The sequence below is a fragment of the Mustelus asterias genome, chromosome 8 (genome assembly GCF_964213995.1).
Source record: "Mustelus asterias chromosome 8, sMusAst1.hap1.1, whole genome shotgun sequence".
NCBI classification, from domain to species: Eukaryota; Metazoa; Chordata; class Chondrichthyes; order Carcharhiniformes; family Triakidae; genus Mustelus; species Mustelus asterias.
The window spans coordinates 108168286-108183458 of NC_135808.1; the positions used below are offsets into that span (position 1 = coordinate 108168286).

General features: G+C 41.4%; 1 protein-coding gene across 5 annotated transcripts in view; it reads right to left on the minus strand.

Moving 5' to 3' along the window:
- The window catches only part of eif2b3 (eukaryotic translation initiation factor 2B, subunit 3 gamma), a 117030-nt gene that overhangs the window by 55306 nt on the left and 46551 nt on the right, over positions 1-15173 (minus strand). For all 5 annotated transcript variants that reach the window (XM_078218690.1, XM_078218693.1, XM_078218692.1 and 2 more), the window contains exons 6-7: positions 12301-12390; positions 3167-3294 (exon numbers count right to left, since the gene is read on the minus strand). In XM_078218690.1, coding sequence (XP_078074816.1) covers positions 3167-3294; positions 12301-12390 — 218 coding nt within the window. The remainder of the gene's footprint in view (positions 1-3166; positions 3295-12300; positions 12391-15173) is intronic.

Below are 15173 nucleotides of genomic sequence, written 5' to 3' on the forward strand. Positions count from 1 at the left end.
TTTTATATTCTTCACTTTATAGTCATTCACATGTATTAATTAATTCACTATGATAGCAACCAGTCAGCAACAGATGATCGAATAAGTAGCAAGCCTCAATGCATAATTCAAGGAAAAGTAATTCACCAAGTAGTTATTAAAAGGCTGGATAATATGTTAATGTTTAAAGTGTATGTATTAATTTGCTGTGCCATCTGCAGTAACACGCAATGTCACTGGCCGTGACTATCTGAAGCAGCTACAAGAGAATGAATGAAGACTTGTTCAAACTCAGATAAAAGGAAGATCATGAAATGTCCCAGAGCTCTTTTCAACGGAACAATGTGCATAAATGGTCAAATCCAATAAAATTAACTCAGTAACAAGAATTGCCAATTGGATAAGTACTGCAATTGAGATAAGGTAATATTAATTCAAGGGTTAAAAGAGGATTTCGAGATCATCTTGTGGTTTGCAAATATAGTCACTGAGGTATTGGGCGGCACGGTAGCACAGTGGTTAGCACTGCTGCTTCACAGCTCCAGGGTCCCAGGTTCGATTCCCGGCTCGGGTCACTGTCTGTGTGGAGTTTGCACATTCTCCTCGTGTCTGCGTGGGTTTCCTCCGGGTGCTCCGGTTTCCTCCCACAGTCCAAAGATGTGCGGGTTAGGTTGATTGGCCAGGTTAAAAATTGCCCCTTAGAGTCCTGGGATGTGTAGGTTAGAGGGATTAGCGGGTAAATATGTGGGGTGGGATTGTGGTCGGTGCAGACTCGATGGGCCGAATGGCCTCCTTCTGCACTGTAGGGTTTCTATGATTCTATGATTCTATGGGTGCTCCCTAAGCAGGATTTGAGAGAAAGCGCAGCTACCAAGGGAATCTGTGGAACACTTACACTTTTAGCTGGAGTGATTACCCAAATTAAAGGTGTAAAAGTCTGTTGTGAATCGGTAAGTATATCTTTTCCCTTTTTAATAAATTTTGATCTCGTATCCTATTTCAGACCTGCTTTTGCCTGATGGTTGAGTCTCTTTCAAATCTAAAACAAGTTAAAGGGTTTGAGTTGGAGCTGAGTAATTAAGCACATGTAACTATGTTAAATTGGATCTAAATTTAAGTTAAATACCACTTTAAAACTGACAGTTCTTAGCAATCGCAAAGGGACAAGACTAAAAGGCTGGACATCTCATTGGTAAAAATATCAAAAGTGGAAGTTAGATCCCGTAGAATTACCAGCTTGGGCTGGACAAATATGGATAGCATGACAGTCATGAAGACTATGGCCGGAATTTTATTGGCATGCCCACCCCGAATTGGAGCAGGCGAGACTCGCAGAATGGATTTCTCTATTGGCTTCGGGCGGGATTTTACAAGCCTCGCCTGAGCGAGGTCGTAAAATCCCGGCTAATATCCTCACAGTACCTGGGGAAGCTTGACGACATCTCTGGTGAAGAGCGTCAAGCGTTACAGCTTGAACTTTTTGTGAAGGAAGGCTTTCATGATGCTGTCAATTTTATTGATTATAAGGTGAACAACAGAGTGGAAGACACGAGAAAAGTGAAGACCTTCTGGCATACAGCGCATACTACTGTGCAGTGAGATGGTGAAACCACACAGGAGTTGGAACAAGACACCCTGAGAGTTAAAAAAGCTGTTAGAAAAAGAAAAGGAGTTCCATAGGAAAGAAACAAGTCGATCTGCATCTCCAGATTCAAGATCTTAGGTGGGATATTAATCATACAACATAGATGTTGCGTCAGCAAAGTTACACGAGTGTGACACCCAGCCTGGCCAGCACTGAGGCAAAAAAGTACAGACAAAAACTTACAGAACATGAACAAGAAAATGATCCGTTAAGATCCAAGGTGCAAAATGGAAGAGGCACTTAGAGAGAGCATTTTAATAAGCATAAGATCATCCAGAGTCAAAACATTGGCTCCATTCTCTGCAGTATTTTGCTTTTATCTTAGGGTTGGAAGGAAGGTTGAAAAGGAATTTGTTTCTGCAGTAATGAGGGGAAGAGAGATCTTCGCTCATACTCAGAACCAGAGCCCTGAATGCAAGAGATGCGTCTTAGATTGGGAAAGGTCAGAATCAGCCTCAATGATAGAAGTGGCTGAAAAGAGGGATTCCCCTCCCCCTGCACCAACTTGTATTCCCTCTCCAGCTAAAGTTTAAAGCTTATTTATCAGTCACACGTTGGCTTACATTAACACTGCAATGAAGTTACTGTGAAAATCCCCGAGTTGCCACACTCCGGCGCCTGTTCCGATACAATGAAGGAGAATTTAGCATGGCCAATACACCTAACCAGCACGTCTTTCGGACTGTGGGAGGAAACCGGAGCACCTAGAGGAAACCTATATAGGCACAGGGAGAATGTGCTGACATCCGCACAGACAGTCACCCAAGCTGGGAAATCAAATCCAAGTCCCTGACACTATGAGGCTGCAGTGCTAACCACAGTGCCACCGTGCCGCTCCAACAGGCTCCTATGCATCCTGTCCTTCCTCCTGAATCTAGAATGGTTTAAAGGGTTGATATAGAGCTGAGTAATTAGGTGCATGCAACTAACTTAAACCAAATCTAAATTTAAATTAAATCCCTCTTAAAAATGGATAATATGTACCATGCAAATGTCGTGTTGAGAATATACAGAGCGTAGTATTGTATCCGTGTGAAATTGAGCATACACTGAATGCCATTGAAAAATATGCAAAGCTTTTAAATTAAAACAACTCACATTTGGATGATTAGTTTAAACTTGCAAATTTATTTTAAAATATTCAGTTGCTTGAGATAAGAGGAAAATAAAGTGGGATCTCCTGATATTCCTTCAAGGAGACCAGTGGGTTTTCTCACAATGAAAAATTAGAAACACTTACACTTTCAAAGTTTTTAAAGAGATATGGGCTGGTGTTTTGCGGCCCTTCACACCAGCAGGATTCTCTGGTCCCGCTGCAGTGAACAGAGATTTGGCGGAGCACCAAATTCACTTTCACTGGCGTGAACAGCTGGAAAATTCCAGCTTTGATCTTTAAATGGAAAATACTCTGATGCATCAATATATTCTTAGAATAAAGCTAAAGAAAAATCAAATCTATTTTTGATTTTGTGTAGATTGAAATTACAGTCCTGCTATGGTTATAAAATTCATTAAGAACAAAACACAGCTCACTGGACTAACCTATAGATTTGGAGTTGCTCTTCTGATCTTCATTGGCATCAGCTTTAGAAAGCTGAGAAGAGTTAGGAGCAGAAAACTGCTTTCGGACCAGAAATGGAATCAGCTCACCCCGGATTGACATGAAAGACCTTTGAAGAAGAAACATCATTACTGATAAATAAGAGTGCACAGTTATGGACTGTTGCCATAGTATACTGAGATGGTATGCAAGGAGTCAAAGTTTAGTCTATTCATTGCAATATTCCCTCAAAGAATGCCTTATTGGAGGGCTGCTGGGGCAAGAAGTAACCAGGGTGACCCCTAGCACCGCCCATTGGGCACCCTGGCATTGCCCACCAAGCACTGGGCCGAGCCAAGGGGGTGGGGCCTGACTGAGGGTGGTGCGGGGGAGGGGAAGGAATGGTGGGGGTGGACTCTGCATCGGGGGGGTGGGGGGTTGGTTGGTGGGGCCAGCGATCAGAGATTGGAGCTGGTGATCAGGGGGGTCCGAGGCGATGGGGGGGGGGGGGGTTGGCAGATTTCCCAACCCCTGTTGAATACTGTGTAATGGCGTCTCCACCAGTCAGCAGTCGGCTTTCCAGCATGAATATGCTCCGCTCACTCCTCCTGCTGGCAGGAATCACATTACGGCCTCAGTATTGCGCTGAGTGCTGTAAATTACCACCTCTTACTTCACTAGATAAACGGGCAAGAAACAGCCCATTTTCTCGTCCGTTCAACAATCAGAATTTTTCTGAGAAAATTTGCCCATAGTGTTACCATGTGCAGGTGTGGAATTCAGTAATTTTGACAGGGAGTACAAACTACAGATTTAAAGGGATACTGCTCATACTGAGTGAAATTGGTCTTGGTCCGTGCCTTAAAACTCTTTTCTATGAACTAAGCCGCTGTTTTTAATTTCTTTACTGAAACTATTTAGGTAGACAAACATAATTGATAACCCGTGAATCAATATTGATCTAATGCATATGTGAAAGCTGAAGTTGTTTACAACTTATTGCTGCAGTATAATTTCAAATGGATTAAGACTATACTTCTACGGGGCCTATTTAGCCGAAAGTTAATATACAGAAGAACGGAGTGTTTAACATTCACTGGTCAGCATGGAATGTAGATCAGTTTGATTGAGGTATATTTCACACTGTAAGAAGTGAGCTCCACAAGTACATATACCCTTCCACTGCACCAGTGTCACATTTTCCAAACTAGGTATTCTTATAGTCTGAGGGAAATGGTTAATTTAGATACAGATTCATGCTGTCGTTCTACTCATTTTCTTTTGGCAGCCCTGCTTCGCTCCAAAATAATATTTTTTGATTGCCTCTTGCCAAAAAAACTCCAGCTCTATGTTGTCTAACTTACTTCTTTTTGTAAAGAAAGGAAATAGGAAGGTTGGATGACCTTTCTTCATGTTAAGCCTACATATAGCAACGTTTTATAAACTCATACCATCCATGTGAAAAACAAACCTGTCAGTAAACCTCAACTCACTGAACCAGCACCATCAATGATTTTAATGATTAATTGATTACATGTGTATAACCCATTTATTGTACTGTTGTTGCTGGCAAAAGTTATACAGAATTAAGCAGCTTGTAATATAGATACATTTGTGAAGGCACTGACTCCTTCGTCGGGGTACCATTCCATGCATTGTTATCTGACTCTTCTCCCAAGCAGACACCATTTATGTGAGTCAAGTGAGTACCAGCATCTAGCTCACTGTAAGGCATTGCATACTATCTCAACTTTTTTGTAACCCATATTTGTATACATTTAATGCAAACTGTTGGAATTGCAAAATGGAAGATACAGCACAGAAAACAGGCATTTGGCCCATCTAGTGCATGCTGATATTTATACTCAGGCAAGTCTCCTCCCACTCTATCAAAATCTTCTCAGCCTTTCAAAATATTTTTCTATTCCTTTTTCTCATGTACTTAGATACTTTCAAAAGAAAATTTGACAAGCAATCTGCCACAACCACTCCCTGTGATGGTGAGATCCATGTTCTAAGCACTCTTGCGTCAAGAAATTTCTCCTTTTTACCTTCTTGGATTTATCAGTAAGTAGCTTGTATTTATGACCCCCATCTGTGTACATCTTTTTTGCATTTTCTTCAAGGCTTCTACACCCTTTTTGTACTAAGGTGACCAAAACTGTGTTTAACATTTAAGTGCAGACTGACCAGGATCATGTAGTTTGACAGAATGTTGCTACTTTAAATTTTATATCTCTAAAAATAAAACATTTTTATTAGCATTTTGAATTGCTTTGCTAATCTGAGATGCAGCCTTTAGTGATTTGTTCACTTGATCCCCGAGATCCCATTGAACTTCTACTCCATTCAGTTTCTTATTTTCCAAGATGTAGATGATGTTTGCATTTTTCTACCAAAGTGCATCTCCCCGCATTTAAAGTGCATTTGCCACTTGATTGTCCAGTTTGCAAGTTTTCTGAGGTCCTGTATTAAGTTGCAATCTTGGTCAGTATTAGCTATACACCTTTTTAGCCAATCTGCTTTCCATTCAGCTATTTGTCCCGACTCCACATGCCCTAACTTTTGTCATGACCTTATGCTGTCTTAGTTTATCGACGACCTTTTTGAAAATTCAAGCACAACATCTCTATTAACCTTGTCTGCTTTTTCTGTTCCCTTTTCAATGAATTCCAGCAGGTTAGTTTAAGATAAATTAGTCTTGTAGAATTCACATGGAATATTTTCCAAATTATATTTTCTGTCTGCACATGCTCTTGTATTGCTTATTTTAATGTAGATTAAGCTGACTAGTGTATGGTTCTTATGAATTGCTCCATCTCCCTTAGCAACAGCATTAGCTGTGTGCCAACTCTCTGGCACTATCTTCACTTCTATAGACTCAATCTATCTAACTAATGCCTCTGTTGTCTCATCCCTAGTTTCCTTGTCTTTGAATAATAACCAAAGTGAGAACCCTGGGTAATTTGTAGTATACTAAATGAACATGCTAATTCAGTACAGATTAGAGACCAAATAAGTGGTCCCTAATATTAATGGCTCAGAGACTTTAAAAACAATACCTCTAATTACTTGCAGCCACTGAGTTTTCAATATTTTAAACTCAATATTGGAAACTATCACAAACTCAGTAAAAGAGCAACCTGGCATTTTTGTGGGAATTCCTTGGTTTCAAAAGGAAGACTGATAGCTTTATTGCATTTTCCATTTATATACCCAATCTAAAAGTGTGCTTTAGGTTATCCTACAAGTACAAATGCATAAATGTTCATACTTCCCAAACAACTTGTCTCTATCAGAGGCACCTCATTGTGAATGAGGGTGAAAGATTTTCAAGCCCTCCTGAACATGTACCATGCAAATCTAACATCTTTTATGCATGCTCGGTCTGTGTTTGTATATGAATGCCTTACAAGGAGGCCCTGTTAGATTGATTTTAAGGTGGGGTCCAGAGTAAACCATTAACTTTTCCTATGAATGTCGCATAGGTTTCCTGGCATGGTCCTTAAGCTCAAGGCAGGTCTGGTAAAATTTGGTGCTGGACCTGGTAGTCCAAGTACAGCTGTCTAAAAGGTGCATTTCAAGAAATAATAAAAACAAATTTCTAAAATGGGCTGAGAGCTTAGAATACCTACCTGCCATCTGCATACTGTATGTATGTTATTATTAAAGAGATATTTCATTCTGACTTGTTACTAAAATCTTGGAATTTAAATAAATATTTGTATAGTTAAGTTTATTTCCTTACAATTTTACATTAACAGCAGAAAAAACTTGGAAAGGTACTTCACGGGATAGTTTCAAAGAGACAGGAACCCTTTTGTAGGACTAAGTAAACCTGTTTAAGAAAACAGTATACAGTTTTAAAAAAAAATTAAATAAAGTTCAACAGTGTTCGCCTGTGCTCTCTCTCTCTCAGCAATGTGCTTTTTATAGCAGTGATGGTAATATGATTCTGTTTTCATTATGTTTATTTGGGAATGGGTACAGAAATATATGCACAGGCAGTCAAATCTCATTATTACAAACAATTTCGAACTGGTCTTGGTTCCAGTCTTGAAATTATGTGATAGGTTACCACACTGAAGTGAGCAATATCTTCCCATATGCCACTTGGACGAGTCACAGGAGAGTTGGTGGGATCGATGGATATAGGGAGCAGGTGGAAGGGTTGAGCTCACGCAAAGTGAACGATTTATTGACCCAAACAGCCACTCTCCAGTCGTAAACTTAATGTTACTAGTAAATTTCCTGTTGCACTGTTCGCAATAAAGGATGTGCTGTATATTTTGAACAGGAGCATTAAGCCACATAATAATTTAGTTGCTAATAGAAAGCTGGGTGCAATTTGACATTTACCTTTAAGGATACAAGATGTGATTATGGCAAAAATACACACCCGAGATCAATTAGGTACTTTTACTGCTGTTGGGAATGCTTCTGTGAAAGCAAAATGGAAATTACTTCCTTTCTTTAATCCTTTTGTTCTGCAAGCATGGCATAAAAATTTAGATTTGTCACAATTTCTGAGTGGTGTAGGTCAAATCTTTCACGTACATAGATTATTGTGCTAAGGGATTGCCTAAATGAGGTCCATACTGCTTCACTGAATGTAACTGAGATTGTGAAAACTGTTATTACAAAAGATCTATAACAATAAACGCTATTTTGCATGCTCATGTTAAATTCATGGATTGAAATGTTTTTTCTGTTCATACACACGAAAGAATGCGTACATATGGCTTTCCCTGGAACAATAGGAGCCTCCTGACAATATTCCGGCAATAGTACTGAAGACTTGAGCTCCAGAACATGTTGCACCCCTAGCCAAGCTATTCCAGTACAGCTACAACACTGGCATCTATCCAGCAATGTGGAAAATCACGGTGGCAGCTCACGACCACCTTCAAGGGCAATTAAGGAAGAGCAATAATTGCTGGCCCAGCCAGCGATGCCCACATCCCATAATTGAATTAAAAAAACATGGTTGAAGAACTGGAACTAACTTGCTGAATGATTAAAGCTTGCACCTGTAGATTACAGCAGTGAGTTACACAAATGCAAGCTCTTTCTTTCCATTTTTGAGATGATACATTAAACTGGAGGCCCCATCTGTTTTCCCGGGTAGTTGTAAATCATCCCAAGGCACTATTTCAAAGAGCAGGGGAGTTATCTCGTTTCCTGCCCAATAGTTATCCGTCACTCAGCATTATATTGTGGTTCCTACATTATAACACTGCCTACATTTCTAAAAGTACTTAATTGGCCGTAAAGTGGCTTGCGATATCAACATAGCCATGAAAAGTGCTACATAAATGCAAGTCTTTTTCTTCTTTTGGTCAACTATCTTAGGTCATTATACCTCTATCACCAATTTTCTATTCTAGCTAAATTGGACAACGGTTACACCTTTGACTTTTCATGTTTTGTACAAGTATTCTCTTGGATTCAGCACCACCCGTCACTGTCCTAAGTAGTCCTTGTATTTACTTCTATCTGCACTTTTTCCTATCCAATAATTAATTAATGGCATTATACCATTATGTGTTAATATTATGTTAATTATTATTAAAGTTTACAGGTGGTGGGTATTAACTGATTATCCTGAGCACACATTAAAAGGCACTTTTTGTTGATTTTCATTATAGAGTATAAAAAGGGACTAACTTCCCTGTGTCCTGAAACCTCCCTTGGGAACTTCGGCCCCACAATTTGAACAGTCTCACAGAAATTCCCCATGTGCCTTTATGCTCTGCACGAGGGGGTTTCCTATATGGGCTGCTGCTGAACACCCTTCACTTCCTTGTCAACCATCCAGACAAGATATGCTATCACGTCCTGCTGTCCATTCCTGGTCCCCAGTGAACTCTCTGCCTCACATTTTTTAATCAGGGATCTGGCATGGACTGTGCTGCATACAGTAGACCTGGGCAATAGAGGCTAAGATGACTCCCAGATCACCTGTATTTTCTACGGCCTTGAGGAGAAAATGCAAACTCCACACAGCCGGTCACCTGAGGTTGGAATTGAACCTGGGTCCCTGGCGCTATGTTGCAGCAGTGCTAACCACTGCACCGCTTAGAGAGGGCATATGGGGAGACAGTTAAGAAATTAGAGAAAAAAAGTGAGTTCAAAGCTAGGACAGGGTTGAACCTTAGAAATGGTTTGGTCCCATTGCCAGGGAAAGGGCAGAAAGTGACAGAGGCAGCTGATTGGGTGGTCTTACTGTGAAAGTAATCCATGAACCTCTCGCACCTTTTTTTGGAGTTGAAAGTGGAGGAAGCCGAAGAGAGAGATTTAGACGATGGTTTGCAGCAGAGAGAAGAAACCAAGAGTTATCCTGGTATTCCAGAATGATTCCGGAATAGTGAACAGTTTCAGCAGAAAGCAGCAGCATCCAATATTGTTTTATGTATTCCAGCCAAACCTGGCTTTGGATACTAAATATATTGTATACCATATCTGTATAATCTGTGCCTCTTGGATTAAAAGTGGAGATGAAGGACGTATCGGGGACGGGACTAGATGACAGAGAGCAAGTAAGGGATTAAATGGGAACTAGGGCATTACATATTTTGCCATGCATATTTTCCTTGTTTAACACAAGAGTAAAGAATTGTTTCATGTGAGCTCCAGAATCAAAGTCTAATTGTGTATTCCTTCACAGAGATCTTCAAGTTGAAACTGACACTGGATAATTCACTTTTTCAGTCGAGACAACTTCCATGATGAGATAGGCATGTAGAGATTGTTCAGTCTTGCAGGAAATGGTATAGAAGTTCAGAAGTTCCAGCAGAAACAGTATAGATGGGGCCAGGAATGTAAACCAACTGAGCCCTTTTTCTGTGCTGTTGCTTGCTAGATGGAAGATGGCAGACTGATTTTCAGCACAGCAAGACAGTACAACTAGTTCTCCCAACTAGGTGGGTCATGCCACATGACTGCCAGATCTCCACTTTGTCTTTGACAAAGGGTGTAAATTCCTTGTTTGGGTTCCTGACATTATTAATATTCCAACCAATAAGAATTTGAAAGGAAAATTGTGGGTCCTTTGATGTAGCAGACAGCTTGGCTCCTGTAGCCAGGCCTGGCTTATGAATTTAAAAAAAATGTTTAGGCATGTAGGTGTCACTGGCTGGGCCAACATTTATTGGCTGAGTGGCTTGCCAAGCCATTTCAGAGGGCATTTAAGAGTCAACCACATGGATCTGGAGTCACATGTAGGCCAGACCAGGTAAAGGTGGAAGATTTCCTTCTCTAAAGGACATTAGTGAACCAGATGGATTTTTATGACAATTGACAATGTTTTTATGATCATGAGACGTTAATTCCAGATCTTTATTGAATTCTGCTGAGGTGGGATTCAAACTCAGGTCATTACCCTGGATCTCTGGATTATTAGTCCAGTGACAGTACCACTATGCCAATCCCTCCACATGTAGGTGGCCTTTCTATAATTCTCATTGAATTTGGTGTCCGCAGCCCACAGGGGCGTGGGCTGTTTGGAGAATTCATAGAATCCTACAGTGCAGAGGGAGGCCATTTGGCCCATCGAGTCTGTACCGACCACAATCCCACCCAGGCTCTATTCCCCATACATTTACCCTAGCTAGTCCCCCTGACATTAAGGGGCAATTTACCATGGCCAATCCACCCAACCTGCACATCTCTGGAGTGTGGGAGGAAACCGGAGCACCCGGAGGAAACCCATGCAGACACGGGAAGAACCCGCAAACTCCACACAGACAGCGTCCCACGCCGGGAATCGAACCCGGGTCCCCGGCACCGCGAGGCAGCAGTGCAAACCACCGTGCCGTCACATGGACTTAGTTGGATTTTCCAGGGTTGACAGGGCTGAGTTTGTTTAAGTCAGCGGGTGGTCTGACCAGTTTATAGACTTTCTGGCAGTTTGATAAAACTGAGTGACCCATTTAAGAGACAGCCACATTGCTGTAGGCCTGGACCAGGTGAAGATGCAGATTTCCTTCCCTTAAAGGGCATTAGTAAACCAGATAAATCTTTGAAATTCAACAATGGTTTCCTGGTCAGTGATCGACTTTCCATTCCAGATTTTTAGGCTTTAAGTGTCTTTTCAGAGATACCGAGGTGTTAGCTTCTCTGATATGACCATCAAGTTCCTTTTCTTTGAAAGTCACAGCCAGACCTGGATTCAGCCTCTTAAAATTTCTGTCCAGTTTTTAAAACTTTAGAAGTTAGCCATGAGGATATTATATATGAAGTAATTTATTTGAAGCATTTCATATATCTAACAGATTTCATTCAACAATTCATACAATTATTTTAATTAGCAATCTTGATTCCATAGATATGAAAGCAATATCCAAATACAATTTTATATATTATATAAAAATATACAGGGTAAAGTCTGAGCCCCGGGCATTTATTTATTTAATACAGAAAAGTTAGTTCTCAACAGTGACTGAAAAATCTTTATTGATAGCTGAAGCTGCAAATCAAAGGCTGGTCCATCTCAACTGACTCATCATATGCGGTCTTTCATTTGTTTCTAAGCTTGCACAAATAAACAGTCTCGATCCCAGTGTGTCTCAGTTATGACTCCTACAAGTAATAAATTACACAATGTTTTTAAAAAAGTGTAATTGCATCTTTGATGCCCACCCAAACAGTCTGATAGGACACTGGTATAACAATATCTCTGTGGGTAAAATGTGTGTGTAGATTATGCAATCAAGCCATGAAGTGCGGCTTGAATCCATAAACCTCTGAACTGGGAGCTGAGCCAGGTTTTTTAGTATCACAGGGTCATTATTGTGACAAGGCTACTGATGACATTATTACTGTAATGCCAGGGTTTGCTTCAACGTCCTGGTACGCAAGGTGAAAATTTAACTGGTCTGGCAGGACAGCATGCAAATTCCAAGAGCTTTTGTAAGCATGAACATTCCCTCACTATATTAAAATTCATGTACAGAATTACATTTTAAACTATAATTCCAAGCTATATATTTAAAATCTATTTCCTGTCCCTGATCTTCATCAGTGACATATTTTAGCTTTTTGTTCTGAGTGTTTTTGAATGCTGTGGAAATTCATAGCTAATTTTCAGAGCACACCACAGAGCTATTTGTGCAGTAATGGTATTATAATCCCTTACTTGTTTTCCACCAGGAAGTCCAGAACCCATTTTTTCATGCAGTACAGATGGGCATCCACAAGTGCAGTTTTTATGTGCATTCTAGGGTATCTGAAAAAGAAAATCAGCAATTACTAGAACAAAGAACAAAGAAAATTACAGCACAGGAACAGGCCCTTCAGCCCTCCAAGCCTGCACCGACCATGCTGCCCGACTTAACTAAAACTCCCTACCCTTCCGGGGACCATATCACTCTATTCCCATCTGATTCATGCATTTGTCAAGACGCCGCTTAAAAGTCACTACCATATCCGCTTCCACTACCTCCCCCGGCAACGAGTTCCAGGCACCCACTACTCTCTGTGTAAAAAACTTGCCTCGTACATCTCCTTTAAACCTTGTCCCTCACACCTTAAACCTGTGCCCCCTAGTAATTGACTCTTCCACCCTGGGTAAAAGCTTCTGATTATCCACTCTGTCCATGCCTCTCATAATCTTGAAGACTTCTATCAGGTCACCCCTCAACCTCCGTCGTTCCAGTGAGAACAAACCAAGTTTCTCCAACCTCTCTTCATAGCTAATGCCCTCCATACTAGGCAACATCCTGGTAAACCTTTTCGGTACCCTCTCCAAAGCCTCCACATCCTTCTGGTCGGGTGGCAACCAGAATTGAACACTATATTCCAAGTGCGGCCTAGCTAAGGTTTATAAAGCTGCAACATGACCTGCCAATTTTTAAACACAATGCCCCGGCCGATGAAGGTAAGCATGCCGTGTGCCTTCTTGACTACCTTTTCCACCTGCATTGCCACTTTCAGTGTCCTGTGTACCTGTACATCCAGATCCCTTTGCCTATCAATACTCTTAAGGGTTCTGCCATTTACTGTATATTTCCTATCTGTATTAGACCTTCCAAAATGCATTACCTCACATTTGTCCGGATTAAACTCCATCTGCCATCTCTCCGCCCAAGTTTCCAACTGATCTATATCCTACTGTATCCTCTGATGGTCCTCATCGCTATCCACAAATCCACCAACCTTTGTGTCGTCCGCAAACTCACTAATCAAACCAGTTACATTTTCCTCCAAATCATTTATATATATTACAAACAGCAAAGGTCCCAGCACTGATCCCTGAGGAACGCCACTTGTCACAGCCCTCCATTCAGAAACGCACCCTTCCATTGCTACCTTCGATGTGAATGAACCATCGTTGGCATCTAATTGCAAGCTGGTTCCACAAATTAAGAATCCATCATAGAAATCAAACCTCATTCCATCAAAAACTCATTTTAACTGAAATGCTGTGGAACATGGTGGCTGAACATCAGATGTGCATTTTTTGAGTTGCCAAGTTGATTGCTATAAATTGGAAAAAAGCTTCTTTAATATGGTTAATATTTGGTAGCAAATATATATTTGTTGTAAATCACCATAATGCTGTAGTATTCCAAAAAAGAGGTTATTGCTTTAATTATGACATTGTGGCAATGCTTTAAGGTATGTTACAATAGACCCAATTGATAGTAGTGGTCATTAAAACGTACTTTTGAAGGTTTTTCAATATAGATGGACCACCTTCTACATGAGCAAAACACTACAAATGCAGGAAATCTAGGTATATATAAATGAAATGTCTGTTTATTAGCTGACAAACACCTCTGAGGTTCATGGGTCAACCTCAACTAAACTTGATGGGATAATATCTTGGACGAAGGGGCATGTCGCAGGGGAGTTGACATTTCACCATCCCTATCGGGTGGACTTTGGCCTACTAGCAGGGGATCCCCTGGGCTGCATGGTGGCACTGTGGTTAGCATTGCTGCCTCACAGCACCAGGGACCCGGGTTCAATTCCCGGCTTGGGTCACTTTGTGGAGTCTGCACGTTCTCCCCGTGTCTATGTGGGTTTCCTCCCACAGTCTGAAAGACGTGCGGGTTAAAGGTGCATTGGTCAAGGTAAACTCTCCCTCAGTTAACCGAACAGGTGTCAGAGTGTGGCGACTAGGGGACTTTCATTGTAACATTGCAGTGTAAATGTAAGGCTACTTATGACACTAATAAAGAAACTTTAAACCATGGCCCTGCCTACACTATGTCCCTGCTGGCACTGTAACTCAAGCCAACTGTAACCATGTTTACCACGATACATGTGACAAATGTATTTCTTAAATTCCTAATGAGACAATGGATGGTCTAAAAGTTGATCAAGATGTAATGGAAAGGCTGGCTATACTTAAAAGTTGCAAAGTCACCAGGTTCGGATGTGAAGCAACGGAGGATAGTGAGTGAGTTAAAGCTGGAATTCATAGATGTAATGGCCATAAACCTCCAATCCTCTTTAGATATGCAGCACGGTGACACGATTGGGCGGCAGTGACACTGTAGTTAGCACTGCTGACTCACAGTGCCAGGGTCCCGGGCTTGAATCCCTGCTTGGGTCACTGTCTGTGTGGAGTTTGCACATTCTCCCCGTGTCAGCATGGGTTTCCTCCGGTTTCCTCCCACAGTCCAAAGATGTGCGAGTTAGGTGGATTGGCCATGCTAAATTGCCCCTTAGTGTCAGGGGGGCTAGCTAGGGTAAATGACTGGGGTTATGGGGATAGGGCCTGGGTGGGATTGTGGTCGGTGCATACTCGATGGGCCGAATGGCCTCCTTCTGCACTGCAGGATTCTATGATTCTATGATACAGAGGTAGTAGCCAAAGACTGGTGAATTGCAAATGTTACACCTTTGTTCAAGCCGATAATGGTAAACCCAGTAAATACAGGTCAGTGGTGAGAAAGCTTTCAGAAATAACACTGCAGGACCCGAATGGGGGTGGGAGAGAGCAGGTGGGGAAGGTAGCAGAAGGACCCAGGGCCCCATATCTAAGGAAGGATGCGCTGGCCT